A 26,016-nucleotide genomic window follows, 5' to 3' on the forward strand; every position below is an offset into this window, starting at 1 on the left:
GAGAAGAAGCACTTGCACAATATGAATTGAAAACATGTACCGGTACCGTACGTTAAGAGTCGCCTATCCCAACATGGCGCTTGCCTTTCAACATTTGCGGCAAAAGCTGTACGTACTCTCGATGATCTCGCGATAACTCCCCAGATCGTGAGTTTGCTGTACGTACTCTCGATGATCTCGCGATAACTCCCCAGATCGTGAGTTGCTGTACGTACTCTCGACGATCTCGCGATAACTCCCCAGATCGTGAGTTTGCTGTACGTACTCTCGATGATCTCGCGATAACTCCCCAGATCGTGAGTTTTCTGTACATACTTTCTATGATCTCGCGATAATGACCCTGGATCGTGGCGTGGGGATGGGGTTGCTGTAATTCATATAATCTTGCGATAATACATGAGCCGAGGACACCGACGGGACGGAGAATTAGGATTTATGGCAATTCCGATGCTGGAATGGCGATAATTCACTTTAGTTGAAATACTGGTGAGGTAAAGTGGTTTGAGAATGGGATTTGGAAATGGGAAGCATGAGAATGGAGGTTCGAGTACTGGTGTCGAAGAATGCCAATGGCAGTTCAAGTAAAGGTGTTGGATACGTAAATTCTGGGTCAAATCCATATCCTCTGGGGCCAATAACCCAGTCAAAACTGTTTTCGCAGACTGTTGGGAGTACCATACATGGTGCAAAGACCCAAATTCCCCTCGTATTCCCTGTAGGTGAGCAGCTAGACAAATGGGTCTGGACTCCTTAACTGTTAAGTCCATTAAGAAAGTTCCAATCTGGCCTCCTGGACTCTTACTTTGCCTCAAATCCACCTGGATTTATGGGGGAAAGTCGATAAGGATAACCCATCTGCCACCTGCAACCAGGCGATTGAGTTTATCCATTCGGTGTTTGGATAATCTGGAATGGATTCCTCTCAGTGCCATTTTAGGAGTTGCGGATGACGAGAAGACGAGGCCATTTCTTAGGTGTTCAAAGCTCCTTTATTCCGACAGAAATCCTCCCGCGAACGGAAGACGGAACTCATACAGCTTTTATAGCGCCAACACGCTCTTCGGAGGGCGTGGCTTCAACAACCGCGCGTACGTCACGCCCACATCATCAAAAGCCCCACGAGTCCAGTAGGAAGAGGGGGGTATCATGCACCCCCCGGAAATATACTCATAATCAGTGTTACTAGATTGGAAAAATTGTGTAGAAAATGATGAGCTATGTTAAAAAGTTGTCAAAATGTCCCACGTGTTATTTTTATGCAAATTAGTGCCGCCATTATCGAAAAATCTAGTTTTACTATATCTCAGCCAATATTGCAGATAACTGAACAAATAAGGTGTCTAGACCCATGTTTTGAGGGTCAAAGATCATAATAAAACTATTCCTGAAGTGGCCACATGTATCTCTGGCATGCTATTATGCAAATTAGTCCTGCCATTACTGCCATTTCCTATTTTCGTAAATGTACATTCAATACCTCCGTTAATAGTTCTGCATCTTCGTCGATGCCAACTGATGTTGCTGGATATTCAACCTCCAAACCAACAAGGTAAGAAGTTAACTCAGCTACACACACACACATGTGGATGTCAGTTTCTGCATGGAATCAGAAACAAGCAGCATCACAGCTGAGCCAGCTAGCACCATGTTAGATATAGCTAGCCTCTTAAAATCTACGTAGGTTTCTTGCTTAATTGTTGTTATCATAGCTGGTATAACTAAAACATTTGTTAGTGCCAAACATTGCTTAATGGAAGACTTGGAAGACCATGGAGACTTGCAACAAGAAGGTCACCCTCACATCCTCACAGGGAAAGGTAATGAGGTGTTCCAATACCCGAGGGCAATTGTATTTTTAAAATGTTGTATTTTTTAATGGTAATCTTTATTTTTACATTTTTTTATGTGAACACGTATTTTTTTATGTTGCACGCCATATCAACATGTTAACCATTTATCATTCCAGGTCATACAGTTTCAGGAGCAAAGCAACCTTGCATTCGTGCTCCTCGTCAAGTCTCAGAGTCAAGATGCGCCATTGGACTTGGAAGAACTCATGAAGTACTGCCTGATGCCTGTGCCTCCCAGCCTTGGAACACCGGATGGATTTTTCTCCAAGACCAACAAAGCCTCTATTCTGCACTACCTTCTGGAGGACACCACCCCAGAAGATCTGCCATACCCCAAGGATGCCCTGTTCATCCAGGATGGCATGGCGCTGCTACATACCCTTGCCAACCTTCCTCCAACCTGTGGTGAGATATGCCTACAGGTGCTCGATCAAATGGTGGCCAAGAAGCACTTCTTGTTCTTGACTGACAGTTACCATCCGGAATCTATCAAAGCGCAGGAGAGGTTGAGGCGTGGCAGCTCAGAGAAGATCATTTTGGCTGGACCAGTCACCAGGAAGCCATATGACTTCAAGATGTTTCTTGCAAATGACGACAACAAAAAGCAGATCTGCCAGCTCCTGCTGCAAGTATGGAGTGATCAACAGGCAGCTTCAAAGCTGGAGAGAACAGAGATGGGAGTGCTGATCAAGGAGGGGAGAGCCCATCAACTTGTCTCATAAAATGGCAAGGTAAATTGAAAACCCATATTATTATTAATTATTATTACCAGGATTAACTTAAATAATATTGCCAAAGTGCTTCTTTGTGATTGGTGAATAATAGTATAAAATTTTGGTGATTGGTGATGCGATTTTTTCTTTCAGTCTTATATTTAAACTAGCAAAGGTACCCGGCGTTGCCCGGGTTCCAAATATGTAGAAAGTAAATGACTTGACTTATAGCATGTTGTTATGTAGTTCATGTTGTATGTAATTATATGTACATAACATAAGAACTTGCGATAAGTTAAGTCATTTAAGTTAAAAAAAAGAGTGAGTGAGTTGGTGATTTTTGTCCAAGTTCAATCCATTTAGGGACAATATCTCAGAACGGGCCACATTTGGTGGCCTCACAAATTTTTGCCGCTGCTGGGATTGGAACGCGGATCGTCTGCGTGGCAAGCAAGCACATGATCCACTGGGCCACCAGCGCTGCCTAGGTAAAATATTAACAGACATGTGTTTTAGTCTGGGGTAGACAACATTTCTTGTTCTGCCGTTTGGTGCTCTGATGAAAAGATGTGTGCTTGCCCCAACACGTGAGCATGCAACATAGAGTTGACCATGAGAGAAACATGGACTTGTCAGTTCAACTCCAAGAGAGACTGTACCTGAGACTTGTTGATGGTCATAGCAAATGATAGTCTCACTGGAAACTGAAGGCGCTTGAACTGAAATGGCATATCTGTTGGGATGATGGGAATCCGTGGATTGGCACGACCTTGGCACGACCAGACATCTCCCTTGGCACAACCAGTCATAATGGTGGCTTCGATCACATGGGGCATAAGAGTTTTGACAGCGAGTCTTGTACCGTTACAGAGTTTTGGTGCATCCAAATTTCGTAGCAACATAATGGGGGCTCCCACTTCCAGTTGCAGATTGTGAGGTGGAACACCAGTGAGCTGAAAAGAGTTTAGAAACTCTGTTGGATAGTTGACAGCATCATCAAGATCAACTACAGTGTCAACTGACTTGTACCATGTGGATTGGTCTGGTAGCTGTTGAATGATGGTGGCATTAATATCCTGCACAATGTCATTTTTGGGAGCAAGGATGGCATGTTCACAAAGCCACTCATGGGTTTTATAATTCTGTGAGAGGCTAGGATAAACCTTTAATAGCATTTCTTCAGATGTGTTGATGATTGTTCCACAATTTGGGGGTATTGTGACATCTCCAGTCTCAGTGTCTACTGGTAGCTGACCATTGCCCAGTTGAAGCAAAACCTTTGGAAACTGGCCTGCTGAGACATCTCTATTAAGTGCAACTCTCATGTTGGTAGAAATATGGAGTTTTTCCACTTGTCTCCAAATATAGGATTCTTTGAGGCATGCTCTCAACTCATCAGCAGGTGTACCCTTTGGAATGACTGGTAGAGTTTGCCTGAAATCTCCAGAGAGCAAGAGTCTGACTCCACCCATGATTTTAGTGTTACCTCTGAGATCCTGTAAGGTGCGATCGAGAGCCTCAAATGCAAGTCTGTGAGACATTGTGCACTCATCCCATACTATCAGCTTGGCCTGCTTTAGAACCTGTGCCTGTCCAGATCCTTTGCCAATATTGCACACAGGACTCTCTTTGTGGGCCAGGTTGAGTGGCAGCTTAAAGGCAGAATGAGCAGTCCTGCCACCTGTGAGCAAAGTTGCAGCAATTCCAGATGATGCCACTGCCATAGCAATCTGCTGTAGTGAACAAACTTGTGCCAAAATGAAGTTGATCAAAAACGTTTTGCCTGTTCCACCAGAGGCATCAAGGAAAACAATTCCACCCGAGTCAGATGTCAACAATTGTTTGATCCTTGTATAAGCTTCTTTTTGATCTGGAACCAAGAGTGGTTCATTTTGGTGGACATACTGTTGCAGCTGTTGAATGTCATAGGTGGTTGCCTGAAGCATCTCTCGACTGAGAGTTGCAGGTTCAGTTCGTACAGGAGCAGGCAGTGCACACTGTTGAAGATCCTTGCCAGCCACGGACTGTGCAGTATTTTCAATGAGTACCAGTGCTTGGTTGTACATGGCAGGGGTAAACTGCAGGTTTGGGTTTTTTGACTCTTGTTGTGCTTGATACAGTATGTCTTCTGTCATGCTGTCCTGGTGATTATGCCAAAGTTGCTCAGGATTGGATGGTGAACAGGCACAGATAATGATAGCAAAGAGGCTCCTCATCTTGCTTGGAGAATGTGAGACTGCAGCCTCTTCCAAGGTACTGTCCCAGTGTGCATCATCTTCCAAGAGACCTCTTCTCAGGCAAGCTTCACAGGTGAACAGGCACAGATTTTTTTTTTTTTTTTTTTTTTTTTTTTTTTGTATACAAGATCGAGGCTCGTGAAAGAGCGAACATTAATCACACAGAAAGACAAACCGACACATAAAACATATAACATAGGGAGCGGTAGACAAGATGAGGAGAGAGGGGGAAGGACACAAACACAACATTTGAGAGCAGGGACCGAGAGACATGGAGACATCGAGAGATCTGAGAGAGGGCGAGGGCTTTGGGGGGGGGGGGGGGCGTGGGAATGGGGCGGTGGGAGAGGTATAAAACATATGGACACTGCCAGGACTTCCAGGAAAGAAGTTGGAATTTCAAACAAGGTGGATCTGGGGTGAATTAGCGGGGGTAGAAAAGATCAAGGTTTTGGATGGGGGAAGATAAGAGATGGTGGTGAACAGCTGTTTTAAAGACCTGGAGGGAGGAGTGGGATTGAAGGGAGTGCGGGAGTTTGTTCCAGAGGCGGGAGAAAAGAGGAATGAAAGAGTGAAGGTGAGCAGAGAGCCGAGATTTCGGCAGTTTAACCATCAGAGGGTTGCTGGCAGATCTTGTGCGACCTGTAGGAATATTTGGGGGACAGAGCACAGAGAGAGCTGGGGGTGCAAGGCCGGAGAGGAGTCGGTAGAAGACAGAAAGACCACCTACCTGCCTGCGGTGAGTGAGTGAAAGGCCCTCAGAGATAGCTTCATCGCGGGAGATTCCAATAATTCTGAAAGCTTTGGTTTCAACAGCGTGAAGCCGAGCTAGGTGTGAGGCAGGAGCACCGGCCCATAGGGGAGAACAGTATTCCATTGAGCTGTGGATGAAAGCCTTGTATGTGGTGAGGAGCTCAGGTGTGCCGAGGAAGGACTTCGCACGACGGAGGATGCCCAGTCGGCGACTGGCTTTGGAGGCCAGCTTGGAAATGTGGTTTTCCCAAGAAAGATCATGGCAGATAGTGAGACCCAAAATCTTGAGCGACAGAACTTCTTGGAGAGGATTGTTGAGAAAGTAGATGGGAGGGTTGTCCAGTCGATCTTTTCGGAGAGACATAGTAAGAGTGTGAGATTTGTCAGGATTGAAAGACATGTTCCACTTGTTTGACCAGTCTGTGATTTTGTCCAGGTCTTCAGAGAGTGAGGAGGCAGCAGACTGCCGATCTGAGGGAAGAGGAATGGAGCGGCAGAGAGTGGAGTCATCAGCAAAGAGATAGAGAGGATTTTCGAGAGAGTCAGAGAGATCATTGATGAAGACCAGAAAAAGGAGATAATGATAGCAAAGAGGCTCCTCATCTTGCTTGGAGAATGCGAGACTGCAGCCTCTTCCAAGGTACTGTTCCAGTGTGCATCATCTTCCAAGAGACCTCTTCTCAGGCAAGCTTCACGGTATGTTGCACAGACATATCCAGCAACTGTCTTGAGATCCTGGAATGAGGTTGGACCATGAATGTTGTGCAGGAGGAGTCTGAGATAAAAGCACTCAGAGTTGCTGGGATGAACAGTGTAGACACGACCTAACACTTGACTAGATCTGATGTGAGGGTGTCCAGGGATTGTTGCACCTTGCTTTCTTGGCTGAAATGCCTTTTTCCCTTCTTGCCAGGTGTAATATCTGGGCACTTCACAGTAGAGAAGACTTCTAGCAAAGGAATTCTGTTTGCACAAATCAAAGAATGCAGTTAGTTCGGTCCGAGGTGGCTGCTGGGCTCGCTGCAGCGCGGTTTCTTCTGTGAAGTCTTTCCCCATTTTCCAAATGGATCTCAAGATGCATAACACTGGGGTTATGTCTGGCTAAATCGGCCGCTTTTCTAGAAGTTGTCTGGGCCAGAGTTTCTGCAGCCCTGAGTGCTGTCTGCCTGGTCTGCTGTGCAGCAATTCGCGCTTGTGTTTGAGCAGGAGTTTGAGCTGATCTGAGTTGTGCCTGTCTGGTCTGCTGTGCAGCAATTCGCGCTTGTGTTTGAGCAGGAGTTTGAGCTGATCTCAGTTGTGCCTGTCTGGCTCGCTGGGCTGCAAGTCGAGCTTCTCTCTCTGTTGAGGACTCTCTTTGTCTCTTTTGTTGTACTTGTATTGCATGTGCATCTGCACTTGCAGAACGTTGCCTCTTAGGTCCCATTTACGAAGTTACTGAGAAGTGATTGTCTGTAAGAAGGGAGAAAAACACAAATGTATTGAAACAGTGTTGAGTAGTATATGACACCACTGAGTGAAGAACAATATCCGTATGGACTGAAAAACATACGTTAGTGTTGAGTAGTATATGACACCACTGAGTGAAAAACAATTTGCGTATTGACTGAAAAACATACACCAAAATCAATATAACTATATCTTACCTTTTGTACTGACAATACCAGTATTTGTAAACATTATTGCAAATGGCTGTGAACAATCGCCTACTGAAACGTCCCATGAGAGAGTATCCTAGGATGAAATAGCTTTGATTTGGAGGCAGTGCAGAAATGTCAAATTTGGTCCCCGGGGGGTGTGGGTGGGGATGTGGGTGGTCGGGTTTGTTTTGTTCATCAGTGATTCTGTGGTGCATGGGGACCCTCGTGCCAAATTTGGTGAAGATCCGTTGAGAAATGGCGACGCTGTTTCAGAACAAACAAACAAACAAACAAACAAACAAACAAACAGACAAACCTTCACGCTTATAATATAGATACCGTATTGGTAAAATTGGTAAATTAGAAGTGATTATCTGTGATTTTTGTCTAGATCTAGAATTGGTTGTGACTGAAGTGCAATGCCCCTTTGTGTTTCAGGTTGAGGTGCGTGAGCTCCCCACAATCTACAGCAACCAGGAAGAGACTGATACAAGGGTGGTACTGTACCTCCATCATGCTGCTGCCCTCGGATACAAGAATGCTGTGGTCAGAACACCTGACACAGATATCTTCATGATTCTTTTCTACCATGCTCATGCCATCAAGCTGAAAGTATACCTGGATATGGGGTCAGGGAAACATCGACAACTTATCAACCTCTCTGAGCTTGCAGAATCCCTGGGAGAAGACTACTGCGCCACTCTTCTTGGGTTCTATGTGTTCAGCGGAGAAGACTGTACCAGTGCCTTCAAAGGGAAGGGGAAGGTGGGGCCCTTGAAAAAGCTGGAGAAGAAACCCAGGTTTCATAAGGCGTTTAGTCAACTCGGTGACTACTGGACTCTCAAGCCTGAGGTGCTGAGGCAGTTGGAGCAATTCACCTGTCTGATGTATGGACAGAGTCGTGAGTCTTCAGTGGACGTCGTCCGTGCCAAGTTGCTACGCAAAATAGTTGGGGAAGACAAGAAACTCACTTCCAAGTCTAAGGTCGACCTGGCTCGACTTCCTCCATGCCACTCTGCTCTGAGGCCGCACGTCCAACGTGTGAACCACCGTGTCGCCTTGTACAAGCGAGCTGCTGAAGCTATTCTGGAAAAGCCAAAACCCTATGATGAGGGGCAAGGATGGATGAGGACTGATGAAGGAGAGTTGAAACCAGTATGGTCCTGCGGTCCTGTCCTAACCAACCTCGCTAGTTGATCTCCTGGACACTGGAGAGCGTGAACAGGAAGAGAAGGAGGACGAGGAAGGAGAGGACGAGTTGGACTCTGACGATTTCATTGAAAACGATGATGAGTGATTCATAGTGGAGAAGCATTTACCTGACTGTTTATCTGGAATGGGAAAGAGAAGAGTTCTATTATGATGTTTGACCCTTGTACTACAAAATAAATAAACATTGGTTAAAAACACAACAACATCTGTCTAGACACCTTATTTGTTCAGTTATCTGCAATATTGGAGTCTCTTAATTGGTAAAAATGTGATTATTTTGTAATGGTGGCACTAATTTGCATACTAGCATGACACAGACACATGTGATCACTTTAAGAATAGTTTTATTATGATATTTGACCCTCAAAACATGGGTCTAGACACCTTATTTGTTCAGTTATCTGCAATATTGCCTGACATATAGTGAAACTAGATTTTTCGATACTGGCGGCACTAATTTGCATAAAAATGATACGTGGGACATTTTGACAACTTTTTAACATAGCTCATCATTTTCTACACAATTTTTCCAATCGAGAAACACTGATTAGAAGTATATTTCCGGGGGGTGCATGATACCCCCCTCTTCCTACTAGACTACACTGGCCCGTGCACGTGGATTATGTCCCAATAAGGTAACCGCTACACCATGATCTTTTCCGATTCCCTCTCTGCATTAAAGGCATTGGAGTCTCCACAGGAAGGATGTAGATTTGACCTGGTTCTCGAGGTATTGCTGGATGCCTGATGTTACCCAAATCAATTTCGGAAATCGTCGGAAATTGTGAATGTGGCCAAGGACAAGATTGTAAAATATGGTAATCCCAGTGGGACACCACCACCAAGGGTAGGTTTTGTTACAAGGTGAAACTGGAGGTGACCCTCACCACCTTCCTCCTCCTCCTCCCCTCTCTCACTCCTCCCGCACAGAGCCGTAGATAGAGTTAGATCAACCCGGTTTCAACTGGTCTGCCCTATGATTGGTTAAGCGCTGTCATGTGATTCACAGGCGCCATGTTGTTACCCAACCTCCGTAACTAGCAGAACGCGCATCGCATTGCATGCATTCGCTTAATGGAAGTTGGGATGGATGAGGGGAAGGAGGGATGGATGAGTGGAAGTTGGGATGGATGAGTGGAAGGAGGGATGGATGGATGATGAGTGGAAGGAAGGATGGATGAGTGGAAGGAAGGATGAATGAGTGATGGATCTTCCACTCATCCATCCTTCCTTCCACTCATCCATCCTTCCTTCCACTCATCCATCCTTCCTTCCACTCATCCATCCTTCTTTCCACTCATCCATCCCTCCTTCCACTCATCCATCCTTCCTTCCACTCATCCATCCCAACTTCCACTCATTCGCAACTGACTAAACAATGTATGAAACTCAGGAACATAAAAATAAACCCGTCCCTAATAGCAGTAAGTTGCATGCACGCTTGAACGCACGCGCGCATGCACTTGGCCTTGGGTAACAACATGGCGCCTATTGTTTAGTTGGCCAAACTCTCTCTTTCTCCAGCTCTGCTCCCTCCTCCCTCCTTTCATCTCCTCCCCCCTCCCATATCCCCGCCTCCACCTCTCCTCTCCTGGAACGAAGTTCTTTTGCGATGGTGCGTTGTTCGTCCATCAGTCCGTAAACACTTGAAACTTCTCCGAAACCGCTGAAGGGATTGTGACCAAATTTGGCACAAATTATATTTCTTGTGTTGTGACTAAAGTTTGTTCACAGCATTAAAAAAATCGGGCTCTAAAGGGGTTTACCGGGGGGTCAAAGTGGGTCCAGGGTTGACCCCCCCAAAATAGGTATTTGCTTTCTTCTCAGAAACTACACATGCAATTTCGATGAAACTTCACCACAACCTTAATCACCAATGATGTACCTGTGGCGGACACGAAAGCACTGACGTGGTGACATCACCCCGCACACCAAGTGGGGGTGGGCCACGCCGGGGAGAGAGGCGTGGCCTCAGGATATACACGGGGTGCGCAGCCCCGAGCAGCTCAGTGCTGCAGTTTGAGTGCTTTGAATAAAGACTCTTTTGTATGAACCGCTTTGTCCGCTTGCTCCTTTCGTAAGCCTTAGCGCGCGCAGCACCGCGCTTCATTTGGTGACCTCGACATTGGATCTGCCGTAGCGATCCTTCTGAACACGACGCCATTGCAATGGCAAACAACGCGATGTCGGTCAAACTTCCCGAATTTTGGGAGGCTCAGGCCGAAGTTTGGTTCGTCCAAGCTGAAGCCCAGTTTCAGCTTCGGCGCATCACCAGCGACGACACGCGCTACTGCCACGTCGTCGCCTCCCTCGGGCCCGGCACGGCCGCTCGAGTTGTGTCCGTCCTTCGCCACCCACCGGACGGCCACAAGTACGAGGCGCTCAAGCGGCTACTCCTAGCCACGTTCGGCCTCACGGAGGACGTACAGGCCGACCACCTCCTGGATCTCCCCGAGCTCGGCGACACGCACCCGTCGGTCCGAATGGACCATATGCTGTCGCTGTTGGGCGACAAAGCCCCTGGTTCTCTATTCTGGGCGCTTTTCCGTCGCCAACTACCAGCACAGGTACGCCTCGCGTTCGCCGGGACCGTGATAACGGAACCCCGAGCACTGGCCGCCGAGGCAGACAGGTACTTCGCTGCTTCGGACAAGCGGGCGAGAGTCGGTGCGGCCGTCGCGGATCTCGAGGCTGATGCTGCTGCACACCTCGTGGATCCCGAGGCTGATGCCGATGCACACCTCGTCGCTGCCGCCACGCCCCGCCCATCACCGTGGAGAAAACCGCCACCGTGGGGAAAACCGCCGGCTCCACCAGCCTGGCGGAGCCAGCCACGCTCCTCCAGCTCCACCACCTGGTGCCGGTTCCACGCCAGGTTCGGCCACGAGGCTCGACAGTGTCATCCGCCGTGCTCCTTCGACAGGTCGGGAAATGCCCGGGCCGGCGCTCGATAGTGGGAATGAGCGCCGGCCGTTCGAACAGCCTACTGGTCATAATGGACACCTTATCCGGGCGCCGTTACCTGTGCGACACGGGAGCGCAGGTGAGTGTCGTTCCTGCCGATACGTCGGACAAGCACACCGCGGGCGGGGGCCCCGCGCTGCTTGCCGTGAACGGGACGCCCATCCGTACATACGGAAAATGCTGCCTCTATCTGCGGTTCGGAGGGCAGGTTTTCCGATGGTCATTCGTCACCGCCGACGTGCCCATGGCATTGCTTGGCGCGGACTTCCTGTGCGCAAATGGGCTCCTGGTCGACGTAAAGCACAGACGTCTTGTCCAGGCCGAGACGTTCAGCTCGCTCGCTTGTGTGCTGCCCAGCTCGTCGAGCAGCTCACTAAGCGGCTCACCGAGCGGCTTGCCAAGCGGCTTGCCGAACGGTTCGGTTCCGGCCAGGTTGATCTGTACGCTTCCGGCAACGGACGAATTCACCCGCCTCCTCGCCAGCTTCCCGGCCCTCACGTGGCCCACCTTCTCGGCGGGCGCCATCAAGCACGGGGTGGCCCATCACATCCCCACCGTCGGGCCACCGGTCTACGCCCGGGCACGCCGCCTCAAGCCGACGAAGCTAGCGGTAGCAAAAGCGGAGTTCGCTACCCTGGAGCGACTCGGCATCGTTCGGCGCTCGGAGAGTGCTTGGGCATCGCCGCTGCACATCGTGCCGAAGCCCGGCGGGGGATGGCGACAGTGCGGGGACTATCGCCGTCTCAATGACGCCACCACCCCCGACCGCTACCCCGTCCCCCACATTCAGGACTTTTCCGCCCGTTTGGCGGGCATGTCCTTCTTTTCGAAGGTGGACCTCATATGCGGCTACCATCAGGTCCCCGTCAGGCCGGAGGACATCCCGAAGACGGCGGTCATCACGCCATTCGGACTCTTCGAATTCCTGCGGATGCCCTTCGGTTTGAAGAATGCGGCTCAGGCGTTCCAGCGGCTGATGGACAGCGTCCTGCGCGACTTGGATTTTGTATACGTCTACCTGGACGATATCCTCGTCGCCAGCGCGTCCCGCGAAGAGCACCTACACCACCTCCGCACGCTCTTCGAACGCCTGGGCCAGCATGGCCTGATTGTGAACCCCGCAAAGTGCCGGTTCGGCGTCGCCAAAATCGATTTTTTGGGGCACCGCGTCACCAGGCACGGAGCCGTCCCCCTGCCGGCCAAGGTGGATGCGGTGAAGGGGTTTACGCGCCCCCGCACGATCAGGGGGCTGCAGGAGTTCCTGGGCATGGTGAACTTTTACCATCGGTTCCTGCGCCGTATCGCCCAGCTCCTGCGCCCCCTGTACGAAGCTCTCCGAGGTAAGCCGGGCAAAGGTGACGTTACCTGGACCGAGCAGATGGATGCGGGGTTCACGGGCGCGAAGCTCGCCATGGCTAACGCCACCATGCTCGCGCACCCGGCGCCCGATGCACCGATCGCCCTCACCACCGACGCCTCGGACTACGCGGTGGGCGCGGTGCACGAGCAATGGGTGCGTGGAGCTTGGCAACCGCTGGCGTTCTTTAGCCGGCAGCTTCGCCCGCCCGAACGCCGTTACAGTACCTTCGACCGCGAGTTGCTCGGGCTTCACTTGGCGGTCAGGCACTTCCGCCATCTGCTCGAGGGCCATGCGTTCACGGCCTTCGTCGACCACAAGCCGCTGGTCTTCGTGATGGGCAAGGTCACCGAGCCGTGGTCAGCCCGGCAGCAGCGTCACCTCTCGGCCGTGTCCGAGTACACGACGGACATCGGCACGTCGCAGGGAAGGACAACCCGGTGGCGGATTGCCTTTCCCGGGCCGTCGCCCACGCAGTCCACCTCGGCATTGACTATGCCCGGATGGCAGCGGACCAGGCCGCTGACCCCGACGTCCAGGCCTTGCGGACCGCCGTCACGGGCCTCCGCGTCACCGAGGTGCTGTTCGACGGCGCGGGCGCGGCCCTCTTGTGCGACGTCTCCCTCGGGTGGCCTCGCCCCATCGTGCCCGCAGGCTGGCAGCGCCAGGTGTTTGACGCCATCCACGGCCTGTCCCACCCGGGCACGAGGGCCTCCCAGAGGTTGATCGCCGACAAATTCGTCTGGCATGGCCTCCGGAAGGCCGTCCGCGGCTGGGCCAGGACGTGCCTCGCGTGCCAGCGCGCCAAGGTGCACCGGCACACCCAGGCCCCATTGGCCCCTTTTACGGTGCCGGAACGCCGGTTTGACCACGTCCATGTGGACCTGGTGGGACCTCTGCCCCCGTCGCGGGGTTTCACCCACGTCCTCTCCATGGTGGACCGCACCACCCGGTGGCCGGGGGCCGTGCCCTTGGCGTCGACGACTGCGGCGGCCGTCGCGCAGGCGTTCATCGCCACCTGGGTCGCCCGCTTCGGCGCACCGGCGGACATCTCGTCAGATCGCGGACCGCAGTTCACCTCCGAGCTGTGGGGCGCGGTCACCCGCAACCTGGGGGTCAAGCTCCACCGTACTACGGCCTACCACCCCCAAGCCAACGGGTTGTGCGAGCGATTCCACCGCTCCATGAAGGCCGCGCTCATGGCCGGCCTTCAAGACGGCGGTTGGGCCGACCGGCTGCCGTGGGTCCTTTTGGGCCTCCGCACGGCCCCCAAGGAGGACCTCCGGGCATCCACCGCCGAGCTTGTCTACGGCCAGGCGCTACGCATCCCGGGCGAATTCGTGCCCGACGCTACCAGTCCCTGGTCCGCAGCTCACCAGCGCTCGGACCTCCAGGAGGCCGCCCGACGGTTTGCCCCCGTGCCAACATCCCACCACGGTGACCCCAAGTCCTACGTCCCCCCAGCGCTTTGCACAGTGGAGTACGTTTTTGTGCGTCATGACGCACATCGGGGGCCACTCCGGCCACCGTACGACGGGCCCTTCCGGGTCCTGCGACGGGACAACAAGTCGTTCGTCATCGACATCGGCGGCAGGTCGGACCGGATTGCGGTGGACCGCCTCAAGCCGGCGCACGTTGACATCGACCAACCGCCACGGTTGGCCCTTCCGCCGTGGCGGGGCCGCCCCCCCTCCACGGTGCCCCCCACTCGACCGCCCACCACCATACCGGACACACCCCCCCCCACGACCCGCCAGGGGTCGCTTCGGCCGGGTCATCAGGACCCCCCTCAAATTGACCCTGCCGGTGCAAGTCGATTCTGGGGGGACGTGTGTAGCGGCTACCGCTGGGTTTACACAATCGCCTTGCACCTACCAAGGACGCGGAGCGATCACCATGCCGGGCTCGTCCAGGACACCCGGGCAGGGCCGCGCTCAACTTGCCAGGCCTCGGCCGGGACGCCCGGGCATGCCCGGGCACGCCCGGCCACGCCCGCTCTCGACTTGCCAGGCTGCGTCCGGGACGCCCGGCCACGCCCCCTCTCGCCTTTCCCGGGCAAACGCTCCGGGATAATGTGTGTATGTATATATATTGCTACCCGATAAATGGGCTTTTCAGAGTACCCGAGTTGTTTTGTGACAATAAAGAAACTCGGACGAATTCCAGCTTTTTGTCGCGTCCATTCTTCCGACTACGTGGGAGCACAGCTCCTTCATTGGTATGATTCTACATGCAGCCCTGTCTTCTTGCAACCATAGAAATTGGTTTAAAATACCGGTACCTTTAGTCGGTGCAGTATACTGTTTATTCTACCAGGTGAGCGCCAGGGGCATTGCCCCTTTGTTTTTTAAAGCTTGCGGGAGAACCCATATAGTTTTATGGATCTCCCATAGGCTCCTTCGTTCTTTGACCACATATAAGTCCAGCAGCGTGGCATATATAGAGCCTCATGGCTCTGAAAACACCATAAAACACGAAGAAGAAGAAGACTACTGTAGTCTGTAGATCATCACTCAGTTCCGTTCGTCGACGTGATAAGCATAGATTGCTTCACGAATGCCGGGATTCCTCCAAATTTAAACAACCTCCATCTCATTTAAACAAGTTCTTTAATATAATGTTCTCTGCACGCAGGGAGAGGGAGACCCATATCGCGCCTTTTCCACTGTACGAGATGGGGATCATTGATCACTGAGTGTATTACTATTAGATCTACCGGATATACCATGCCGGTTGAACCATGACCACCCTCGGCTGGAATCTGCAAATATGTTTGAAACTTCGTTAAATAAACGGGGCAAACTCTATGAAGTCTCCCGCAACATGTCGCCCTCTTGCCGAGTGTTTGGCTGCGTGGCGTATATAGAGCCTGCGGCCCTGACAACGCCATTTAAAATCAAAAGAAGAAGAAGAAGAGTCTGAGTGAATCATGGAATAAGGTTCGCGCGATGATGGGTTAATGGGAGGTTAGCTTGAGATGAGTGATCGGCAGCACTGGGTGAATAGTGTACGAGTACGGTGGGGAGTGATTAACAATAAGGCCGAGCAGTGCGAATTAGCGGACACAGAGGAATGAGAACACGAGGGCTAATTGGGATTGTGGGGCCGGCGAGGCGGGGTGTCGCGGATCTGCCTCTGAGTTCATTTTGTATCACCATTGGTGCTTTATGGATCCGCACACGATTCGATGACGACTCCGCGAGGTGAGAGCGCTCGGTGCGGCGCGGCCAAAGGTAATGGGTGGAAAGAGCGTTTGAGGATCCGAGCTTGGGTCGTGTCTGTGTCTGTGTGTGTGCTCGGGTCTCACGGGACGACCGACCCTCGACTACTGGCCTGCGCGGGGGTGGAGCTCCGAGGCCGGGCGGCTCTATGAGGCTCGCGTTGTTTGTGTAATATCGCGCCGTTTTCTCCTCAAGATGGCTTGTTGATATAACAAGTTGGTTAAAACAAGCCATTCTCAGGAATAACGCGAACGAGCCCAGGTAGTCGAACTCGGGTACCTGTACTTAGGGAGGCGCGGGTACGTGGTTCGAGTACCCCCGAAGTGGACGTGTTACTGTTAGAGCACGGTGATCGAAATCGCTGGTATAGGTATACGTTGGTAAACTCGACGTGAAGCTCCAAGTACGTAGTCGGTACTGTATGTGAAAAGCGGCCCAACTAGTCGAGCAGCTGCTGCGTGTGCGGCGAGCTCGACCAAGTGTTGTGTGCTCGGGTCCACTGGTTCTTTGCTGTGGGATTTAACCCCGGACCGGGTGCCATGAAAGACGAGTTCGTGTTGTGTGAACGATCAATTTGTGATTCGTTATAAACGAGAGCGGTTCATGAGTCTTCAAAACACTCGTCACTGTAACCGACGCATCGTCTTGAAATGTAAAAGTTTGAATTTTTAATGTATATTTATTTCTTCCTCCTCATAGAGCGAGTCTTGTTATCAAATCTCTTGCAGTTTCCGAGAATGAGTTCCCTTCGGAGAGCCTCTTTCCTCCCCTACCCCCAACCCTCTCCAAGAATGGGAATATGTCGAGGTTGGATCTTGTCTTGCAGTTTATTTTTATTTTGCCAAAAAATGTCTGCAGGGAGAAATGAGTTATCAGCCTGGCAGAGGCAGCAGATGACGTCCACAAGTAGGAGAAAGATCCTATGAGTCGAGCCTCTGCCTTGGCTTATTCACCTGGCATGCGCAGCAGATAAGGTCCACAGGTAGGAGAAAGAGCCTATGAGTCGAGCCTCTGCCTTGGCCTATTCACCTGGCATGGGCAGCAGATAAGGTCCACAGGTAGGAGAAAGAGCCTATGAGTCGAGCCTCTGCCTTGGCCTATTCACCTGGCATGTGCAGCAGATAAGGTCCACAGGTAGGAGAAAGAGCCTATGAGTCGAGCCTCTGCCTTGGCCTATTGGCCTGGCATGGGCAGCTGCTGTCCACAGGTAGGAGAAAGAGCCTATGAGTCGAGCCTCTGGGTTGGCCTATTGGCCTGGCATGGGCAGCTGCTGTCCACAGGTAGGAGAAAGAGCCTATGAGTCGAGCCTCTAGGTTGGCCTATTAACCTGGCATGGGCAGCAGATTAGGTCCACAGGTAGGATAAAGAGCCTGAGTCGAGCCTCTGCCTTGGCCTATTCACCTGGCATGGGTAGCAGATAAGGTCCACAGGTAGGAGAAAGAGCCTATGAGTCGAGCCTCTGCCTTGGCCTATTCACCTGGCATGGGTAGCAGATAAGGTCCACAGGTAGGAGAAAGAGCCTATGAGTCGAGCCTCTGGCTTGGGCAGCTGATGAGGTCCACAGGTAGGAGAAAGAGCCTGAGTCGAGCCTCTGGCTTGGCCTATTGGCCTGGCATGGGCAGCTGATATCCACAGGTAGGAGAAAGAGCCTATGAGTCGAGCCTCTGGCTTGGCCTATTGGCCTGACTTGGGCAGCTGATGAGGTCCACAGGTAGGAGAAAGAGCCTATGAGTCGAGCCTCTGGCTTGGCCTATTGGCCTGGCATGGGCAGCTGATGTCCACAGGTAGGAGAAAGAGGGTATGAGTCGAGCCTCTGGCTTGGCCTATTGGCATGGCATGGGCAGCTGATGTCCACAGGTAGGACAAAGAGCCTATGAGTCAAGCCTCTGGCTTGGCGTATTGGCCTGGCATCGGCAGCAGATGAAGTCCACAGGTAGGAGAAAGAGGGTATGAGTCGAGCCTCTGGCTTGGCCTATCAGATGGCTTCATTTTGCTGAGCGATAAATCTTGTAAATTACCATTAAAATCTTTGGCCTTCACCTTATGATCGACAAATATTTTAGCGAAATACCTTATACTTGGCATTATTCAGAAATTAATGTATAAGGAAAATTACATGTGACATTATATAATCGAAAAACTGAGGGTAACTATACGTTTACTTGTAAATGAAACATTGTTTTGGAATACCATACCTGGGTGAAGGTGACATACCCAAGGGAAAGCATATACCATTGTAGTTGTATACATACATCAACCTGTTGTGGAGCCTGTTCTTTTTGCTGGAAAAAAGGCTGCGGGTCATGTTTCTTGTCTGGGTAGGCACGATGCCTCGTGTTAAGGTCTGACGTCAAATCTGTAAAAGACATCGGCGCAACCATCTACAAATCCTCAGAAAAGCACATTTACATAACACGGACAGTGTATACTATTTAAATTTTATCAACCTGCCTCGATTACTTAAGGTAGACAGTCAGTGGTCAAAAGCACAAAGCTTGTTTGAGGCATGTACCTAAGATACAGTGTACCTGGTAAGGTTAATCAACCTGCCTCCATCACTTACCAAGATCTGGCCTGGAAAATAAAAACTTATGGATGGATGGACAGACATTGTGGAGGATAGTGCTTGTGTTCTTCTTGGGTTCCAATTTTGTACTTTAGTGGCTTTGACAGCTGGAGCGAGGGAAATTTATTTACTCGTTACAAGTGTAGTGGATCTATTTGCAGATATCTATCCAGGCTTCATTTGGCAGGAGGGGAAGGGGAAGACCATAATCGTAGTGGAAGGAAATGTTGAAGTGACATGCCAAAGTGGTGAGTGTGGAGAAAGTGGGAGACAGAGAGGATGCTCGGGATATAGGGGTGTGGAGAGAAGGCAACTGCACAAGGTGGGACTAAATTCTGGTCGTAGTAGTAGTACAGAGGTTACTCTCAGATCTACTGCAATATAGTTTAATATAGATCTTTAATCTTCTACAGATCATTCATTTACAGATCTACCATGATCGGTATACAGTCACGTGAAAAAGTAAGTACACCCCATGTGAAGATTTGACTTTTTCAACATATTTCAACATACAGCTATTTGATCTTCATGTCAACAATATTGATAGATGAAGGTGATATAATATAACAAATATCATGAAACATTTACATTTTGTAGTCGATTGTATAATTTAAATAAACATAAATGCAAATTTTGCATGTGGAAAAAGTACACCCTTGGCTCTAATAGGTGGTATTGCCCCCTTTGGCAGAAACAATCTCAAGTTGGCGTTTCTTATAACTGTCTACCAGTCTCTGACATCAACTGGGAGAAATTTTTGCCCACTCCTCCATGCAGAATTCTTTCAGCTGTGCGAAGTTTGAGTGGTTTCTTGCATGCACAGCTCGTTTCAAATCCCCCCACAACATCTCGATGGGATTTAGATCCTGGCTTTGACTTGGCCATTCCAGAACCCTCCATTTCTTTCTTTTCAGCCATTCCTTGGTGGATTTACTGGTATGTTTAGGGTCATTGTCATGTTGCAAGGTCCACCTTTGGTTGAGCTTCAACTCTCCGACAGATGGCCTCACATTATCCTCAAGCACCCTCTGGTACAATGAAGAATTCATGGTGGATTCTATGATGGTGAGCTGCCCAGGCCCTGATGCAGCAAAGCTGCCAAAACCATAATATTTCCACCACCATGCTTTACAGTTGGTATCAGGTTATTGTGGCCAAATGCTGTCTTTGGTTTTCACCAAACATGTCTTCTGGTACTGTGGCCAAATAGCTCTACCTTTGACTCATCTGTCCAGAGCACATTGTTCCCGAAGTGCTGGTCTTTGCGAAGGTGTTCATTGGCAAACTTTAGTCTTGCCCTGATGTTCTTTGTGGACAGCAAAGGTCTTTTGTGGACATGAACCATCGTCCTGGCACACCTCCCATGTAGATCAAATTTGTGCAGCCTCTTTCTAATGGTAGACTCGTGCACTTTGACATCAACAGTGGCAAGAGCTACCTGTAGGTCCCGTGATGACATTCTGGGGTTCTTAGAGACTTCTTTCAGCACCTTGCGGTCCGCTCTCGGGCTGAACTTGCTGGGGCGGCCTGGCCTGAACAAGATAGCAGTTGTTTGGAATCTTCTCCACTTGTAGATGATCTTCCGGACAGTCGAATGATTGATTTCAAATTGTTTGGAGATCTTTTTAAATCCCTTCCCAGACTAGTAGGCATCCATAACCTTTTTTCTGAAGGCCTCAGAGAGCTCTTTTGATCTAGGCATGGTGATGCCATACACTTCAACAACAAAGAGCAAACCAAACGAAATGTCTGAGGTTTAAATAAGACAGGTTCCTCCAAGATCCTCTCTAACGATGTTCTAATCATTTGCACCTGAGCTGGTGCACCTGATTTTAATTTTAGGTATTTGAAGTAGTGATAAATGTAGGGGTGTACTTACTTTTTCCACATTCGAAATTTGCATTGATGTTTATTTAAATTATACAATGGACTACAAAATGTAAATGTTTCATGATATTTGTTATATTATTTCACCTTTATCTATCAATAATGTTGAAATGAAGATCAAATAGCTGTATGTTGAAATATGTTGAAAAAGTCAAAACTTTACATCGGGTGTACTTACTTTTTCATGTGACTGTACCCTGTTGAGGTTCTGCATTGGTAAATACCGTCTTGCTGTATTGCAGGGAATGTTGTGACTGTTGAAAGAGAAATATTTTCGAAATTTGTATTAATATTGATAATCTCTAAATGTTGATATTTGTACTGTTCACTATTTAGAATATATTGATGACATTTGAAGAAGCAAAAGGTACCATGACTTTTAGGTCATCTCATGTTGATTCTCGAAGAGATGAATGAACTTCTAAAATGGGTCGTGATGTCCGTTTGTATGTTCGTCCGTCCATTGACTTTTTTTGCTATTTTTGCTACTCCTCCCTTGCCACCCGGCTGATTGTTCTAAAACTTGACACAATAATACAAGATAGTATCCCACACTATCGCTTGGGCTTAGATTTATTTATTTATTTTTCCGATTTTGAATCGTGGGGACTTCCAGGGGGGCGGGTTAACCCCCAAACTTTGGATTCCTACTCGTTCATTATTTACCAACAGATTGCTCTGAAACCTTCTACAGCCTTTGTATTCGATGGTCTGCAGAATTGCCCGCTTAGATTCTTCAATTTCGTATCAGGGGGCCTCCCAGGCCATCAAGGGGGCTCCCAGGGGTTCCCCCAAAATCAGCCGAGGTCTGAACTACAACCTCAAGAGTTCACCGTCGGCCCACTCGGGGCTATTTATTAATAATAAATACTATTGACTGATTTGAGAATATGCACTTTTTATTCCACCAAGTGTGTGAACTTTGTATGTGCGATTTGCATTTCTAGTCCATAATTATTTTCTTTTTGTATTATTTATCATCCAAACATTGTGAGACACCCCCTTCAGCCTTCCTTCCCTCCCCCACCCCCACTCACCTCAACCCCATTACCTACCGCAAAAATTACTTCTTCCCTTCATTCAGATACTTTACTCCCTCTACTGGATCATGAGCACATATGCCTACCTCTTGAACAATATACAGGTGTTTTTCAAAGTTTGGAGAATCCTGTCCAGGGAATCAGGGAATGCACATTTGATTGTAATTGAATTGCCTTTGATTGCATCATTTCTGCAGGCACGGCTGTGCTGCTGGTACATTACATCCATACATCTGGGAAAGAATTTGGAATTTGGTTTTGCTTCCAGTACTCAATAGCATACTTATTCTGAAAGCTACCATGTGATCTTTGAAATCCATGAGCAAATGCTAGCAGAAGGGACAGCAGGCTTAATGCCATCTCTGAAGAATGGCGCAGTCTTTAAACTTGTTTCAATTGGATTTTTTTTTCCTGGGCAGAGGTGAGCAAGTGATATGAGAGAATATCGAATGACAAAATTTTAAGGTTGGAGGGGGGTACTGGATGTTTGTAAAAAGGAAGCCATTTCATCTGCTTGGTAAATACAGCAAAATGTTTATAGTCCTTGATATTATCTCCCTTTCCAGAATATATATGTAAATATCATGAAGATTGTAATTAGGTTATTTATCTGAAATAACTTTAGAGGTGGTCCCGCTGTCTGGCCATCCGTACCTCCGTTAACATTTGATTAAAACATCTCACAAACCACCAGATCTATATGGACCAAATTTGGTACAATGCATCATGACAGTAAGGGTGGTTAAATTTTTTTTTTCCTGTTTATCATCACTTTTTTTTCAAAAAAAGTGGGGAGGGAGGTAGGGTTTTTTTTGTTTTTTTTTCAGAGTGAAATTTTAATGGATTATTCAATGCACAACAACAACAACGTGCATTAAAACGGTTATATTTCTTACCATCAAGCGTTCCCGACACGAGCTCATAATACTGTTCGTCTCGAGTGATGTTTTCTGGCACTTTCACACCAACCCAGGCCTTTAGAACACTGGACGATCGCTGAATTTGGCAAACAACGAACGGCATTTTCTGTCAAACTGTCGCGCACATGTAACTTGGCTTAGACAGTACGTGAGCACATACAAAATTCGAACCTGTTCCACTGAGCAGGAACGAATTTTACTGACTTCGCGAGGGGGAAAAAAAAAGTTTTTTTTTAGGGGCGGATGACTTTTATGGGGCGGGCGGCGATGATAAACAGGAATTTTTTTTTTAACCAGCCTAAGGTCTAATGGGGTTGTTCCCCATCTGGATCTGCCCATTTAAAGAGGGTGGAAGGGGGGGTTTAGCCCCAAAGGGGGATTTTGCCTCAAATTCAGGTTTTCTTTCAAAATCCTCTTAGAAACCGTGGGGAAATTCCCCAACGGGGCTATTTATTTTTTACTTTCAGCCGTGTCACTTCCCATGTATTGCCTATACAGATACAGTATCAACATAACTTCCTCGAATCAAAGTGCCGTTTTCCAGCTTGCATTTCCACACGTCATTTATGGTTTTTTTTGTTTTTTGTTTTACGGTATAGCCCATAGGGCAAAGCCGTCTAGAACAGTGTTTGTTTGTATGAATGTATGTATGTATGTATTGTATTGTCCTGTCACCAGCGATTAAGACTGCTGGATGATGAATCGCCGAACAGTTTTTTTTACTCCCGAGGTGACCAGCCGAAGATGACGGTTATTTTTGTCACGCGCGGGAATGAAGGAATGCAAAGCGTTTATCTGAACGGCACACGGGTTTATTCCGAAACCACAAAACATGCAAACACCACAGTAAATTCAACAATCAAATAATTTAATGAAAATCAATGCCGGACAAAAATAAATGTTGAAGTAAAATCGAAATGCTCTACTTTGAGGATCCTCACACTTTGACTCAAAAATGGACACACATGGGAAAGATAAAATAAAATTTCCTTTTTAGTGCACTTAGCTTTGGTCTCAATGAGTTCATTTAGTGAGATCGGCAGCGGTGGCAAAGTCCAACGCTTCCTGCGCCTGAGCGCCCAATATGGCACTGGCCGACGACGATAGCACACAGAGCCATGAAGCGAGCAGCCAAGACGGCCCTCTCGGTTTTCTCCAACACTGTTTGGGGGGAGAGGAGGGGAGACAGCGTGGCCTCCAGCTCCCCCAACGAAAAAGATGGCAGTCCTCCCGACTGCCACAGAAAACAACACTCTCCTTCAAGTCAGAATAAGCTGGCAAGTGTCTCCTTCGTTCCGCACCAACTGCTTTCTTCCTCCCGAGCTCTCTCCATGTCACCCGCCGCGTCACTCAGGGGGCGTGGTCTCCTCCGATTTTCCCCACGCCCCTTACATCATGTAGGGCCGCTTCTCCTGAGCGGGTCCTTTTGCCGTTTAGGTCCTTTGGGCGGGGCTTAGTCCGACCGGCTCTTCCTTGGCTTTTGTCGGCGGCGGTTGTTGTTGTTTAAAGGAGGTTTTTCATGGCCGGCCTTGTCAGCGAAAACGTAAAGGGAAAATTACCGAGGGGAAAATCACATACTGGGGAAAATTAGCCTTAATCCCTCCACTAATTAGCACTGCTTCACCGCTCATGTGAAGACACATGAACAATCTTAAGCTACAGTTTCCCTACTTACTGTACATCGAGGTTTCTCCTATGCATACACGGGCCATGCTACAATTATACAATCCTACCTTCCCTATAGTATCCTTTCGCCTACCCCCAAAAACGTAAAAGTATGTATGCATGTCCCCTCAAACGTACACCAATCAGAGTTGAGGATCTGGTCACATGACAGGGTGATGTGATTACGTCTGTGATGTCATTATGGCCTACAACGGCTAACTCGACACCGCCATTTTGATTCCTATGCCGTTCAGGCCGAACATGTGACTGAACCTGTCATATATCACAATTGCCATGCTCTACCTTTACGTTTTTCATTCAGTGTGAAAGACAAACAAACTGATTGTTAAAATGACCATAAAATATTGAAAGCAAAGGCGTTACGTGTCTTCTAACGACACAGTACGTATAGGCCTTGGGCTTCATGCCTCCATGCTGCCTCACCTTCAGGCTGCTTCGGACAAATTAGCCCAGGTCTATTAATACAGTTGTATAGTTTTCATAATAATAATAATAATAACATTAATAATAATAATATAGTAAATATAATCGTAATGCTGCAATCCCTTTGCAGTGACTGCAAAGTTACTGGATTGAAGCGGTGTATGGTTTGGTCATCGTTGACTCGAAACATCTTGAATAAACCAGTGTCTCAATGCCAATGTTGAATTAAACCAGTGTCTCTTCACTTCCATGGTGACAGACAGCTTAGAGATTTACAGTACAGGTACTTCAAAACATTTAATATTTACATTATTTGCTAACTGCTATCTCCACCCAGGTCATACTATCCTCTTCAACTAAAGTATCAAACGAGCCCGGCTACGCCGCTGATAGACTTTCGGTCTTGTTTTTTGTATGCCGCTCCTTTCCTATTCCATCTTCAAGCGCTGCATGACGTCATCGCCGGGCACCGATGGTGGGCCCGGCCACCCATGGTGGGCCCGGCGTTGACGTGCACTGAAAGTGAGTTTTCAGTTTGCACCCCGGTTGTTTGTTTTCTTGTTTGTCCGGGCGATATCTCGGCCATCCTTTGAGCTAGGAAGCTGAATTTTCGGCGCAATAGTGAGCAAGTGCTTTGGCAAAAACGGGAATTGTTTTTTTAAATTAAGCAATTAATTGATTAATTACTTAATTATTATCGATGAATGAAGTTTTTTTTTTTTTTTTTTTTTTTTTCCCTCACCTGGGCAATATCTCGGGCACCTTTTGAGTTAGGAAGCTGATATTTGGACACTACAATGACCAAGTGATTTGGCTGTAAAGGGTATTTTTGATTTATTGATTAAACCACCTTTAACATTACCGGCACTGCCCTCTCTTGGATCAAATCATACCTCTCTGACAGACGCCAGTTCATCTCCATCAATAACTGCAAATCCCCCACTGCTCCCCTCCCCCAAGGTGTCCCCCAAGGTTCAGTTCTTGGCCCCCTCCTCTTCATCCTGTATCTGTCCCCCCTTGGTCACTTAATCCGCCGTCATGGTCTCCAATTCCACTGCTTCGCCGATGACATCCAGCTTTTCATCTCCACCAAGTCCATCTCCACCGCCACCCACTCTATCCTGACAAACTGCATCACTGAAATAAAATCCTGGCTTCAAATCGACTTCCTCAAACTTAACTATGATAAATCTGAAATAATCATCATTGGCCCAAAAACGCTCACCAAATCCACCCATAACTTTGCCCTCAACATCGACGGTTTCCCAGTATCCACCTCCCCTCACATCCAGAATCTTGGCATCATCTTTGACCAAACCCTCTCCTTCGACAAATACACTAAACAGATCACAAAGACGGCCTTCTTTCACCTGAAAAACATCGCCTGTCTCCGTCCATCCCTCTCCTCCACGGCTGCAGAAACCCTCATCCACGCCTTCATCACCTCCCGTCTGGACTACTGCAACAGCCTCCTCTATGGTCCACCCTCAATAATCACCAATAAACTCCAATACATTCAGAACTCCGCTGCCCGTCTACTCACGCATTCC

The 26,016-nt window shown here is 48.8% G+C and overlaps 3 protein-coding genes across 7 annotated transcripts in view; 2 read left to right on the top strand and 1 right to left on the bottom strand.

The window, feature by feature from the left end:
• Nucleotides 1-1,769: 1,769 nt before the first annotated feature.
• Nucleotides 1,770-8,605, top strand: LOC144893388 (uncharacterized). Its single transcript, XM_078783976.1, has 3 exons — nt 1,770-1,817; nt 1,967-2,581; nt 7,629-8,605. Exons 1-2 carry the CDS (start codon nt 1,770-1,772, stop codon nt 2,570-2,572), a joined length of 654 nt encoding a protein of 217 aa, XP_078640102.1. The 3' UTR covers nt 2,573-2,581; nt 7,629-8,605.
• LOC144893389 (ATP-dependent DNA helicase PIF1-like) lies at nt 3,196-4,698 on the bottom strand. Its single transcript, XM_078783977.1, has one exon. It carries the CDS (start codon nt 4,696-4,698, stop codon nt 3,196-3,198), a length of 1,503 nt encoding a protein of 500 aa, XP_078640103.1.
• A 7,010-nt stretch (nt 8,606-15,615) lies between the features above and the next one.
• The window catches only part of LOC137432755 (nucleus accumbens-associated protein 1), a 151,598-nt gene continuing 141,197 nt past the window's right edge, over nt 15,616-26,016 (top strand). For 2 of the 5 annotated variants that reach the window (XM_068124923.2, XM_068124925.2), the window contains exon 1: nt 15,622-15,926. The gene's annotated coding sequence lies outside the window, so the exon portion shown is untranslated. Of the gene's footprint in view, nt 15,927-26,016 lie in introns of all 5 variants that reach the window. The other 3 variants (XM_078783572.1, XM_068124924.2, XM_078783573.1) reach the window with 3 other exon arrangements.

The sequence above is a fragment of the Myxine glutinosa genome, chromosome 8, assembly GCF_964187855.1.
Source record: "Myxine glutinosa chromosome 8, kmMyxGlut1.1, whole genome shotgun sequence".
NCBI lineage: Eukaryota > Metazoa > Chordata > Myxini > Myxiniformes > Myxinidae > Myxine > Myxine glutinosa.

Coding starts and splice junctions, on each gene's coding strand:
- LOC144893389 (XM_078783977.1), bottom strand. CDS start 4,698: ATGACAGAAGACATACTGTATCAAGCACAACAAGAGTCAAAAAACCCA.
- LOC144893388 (XM_078783976.1), top strand. CDS start 1,770: ATGGAGACTTGCAACAAGAAGGTCACCCTCACATCCTCACAGGGAAAG. Junction 1,818..1,966: donor TCACATCCTCACAGGGAAAG/GTAATGAGGTGT, acceptor TTATCATTCCAG/GTCATACAGTTTCAGGAGCA.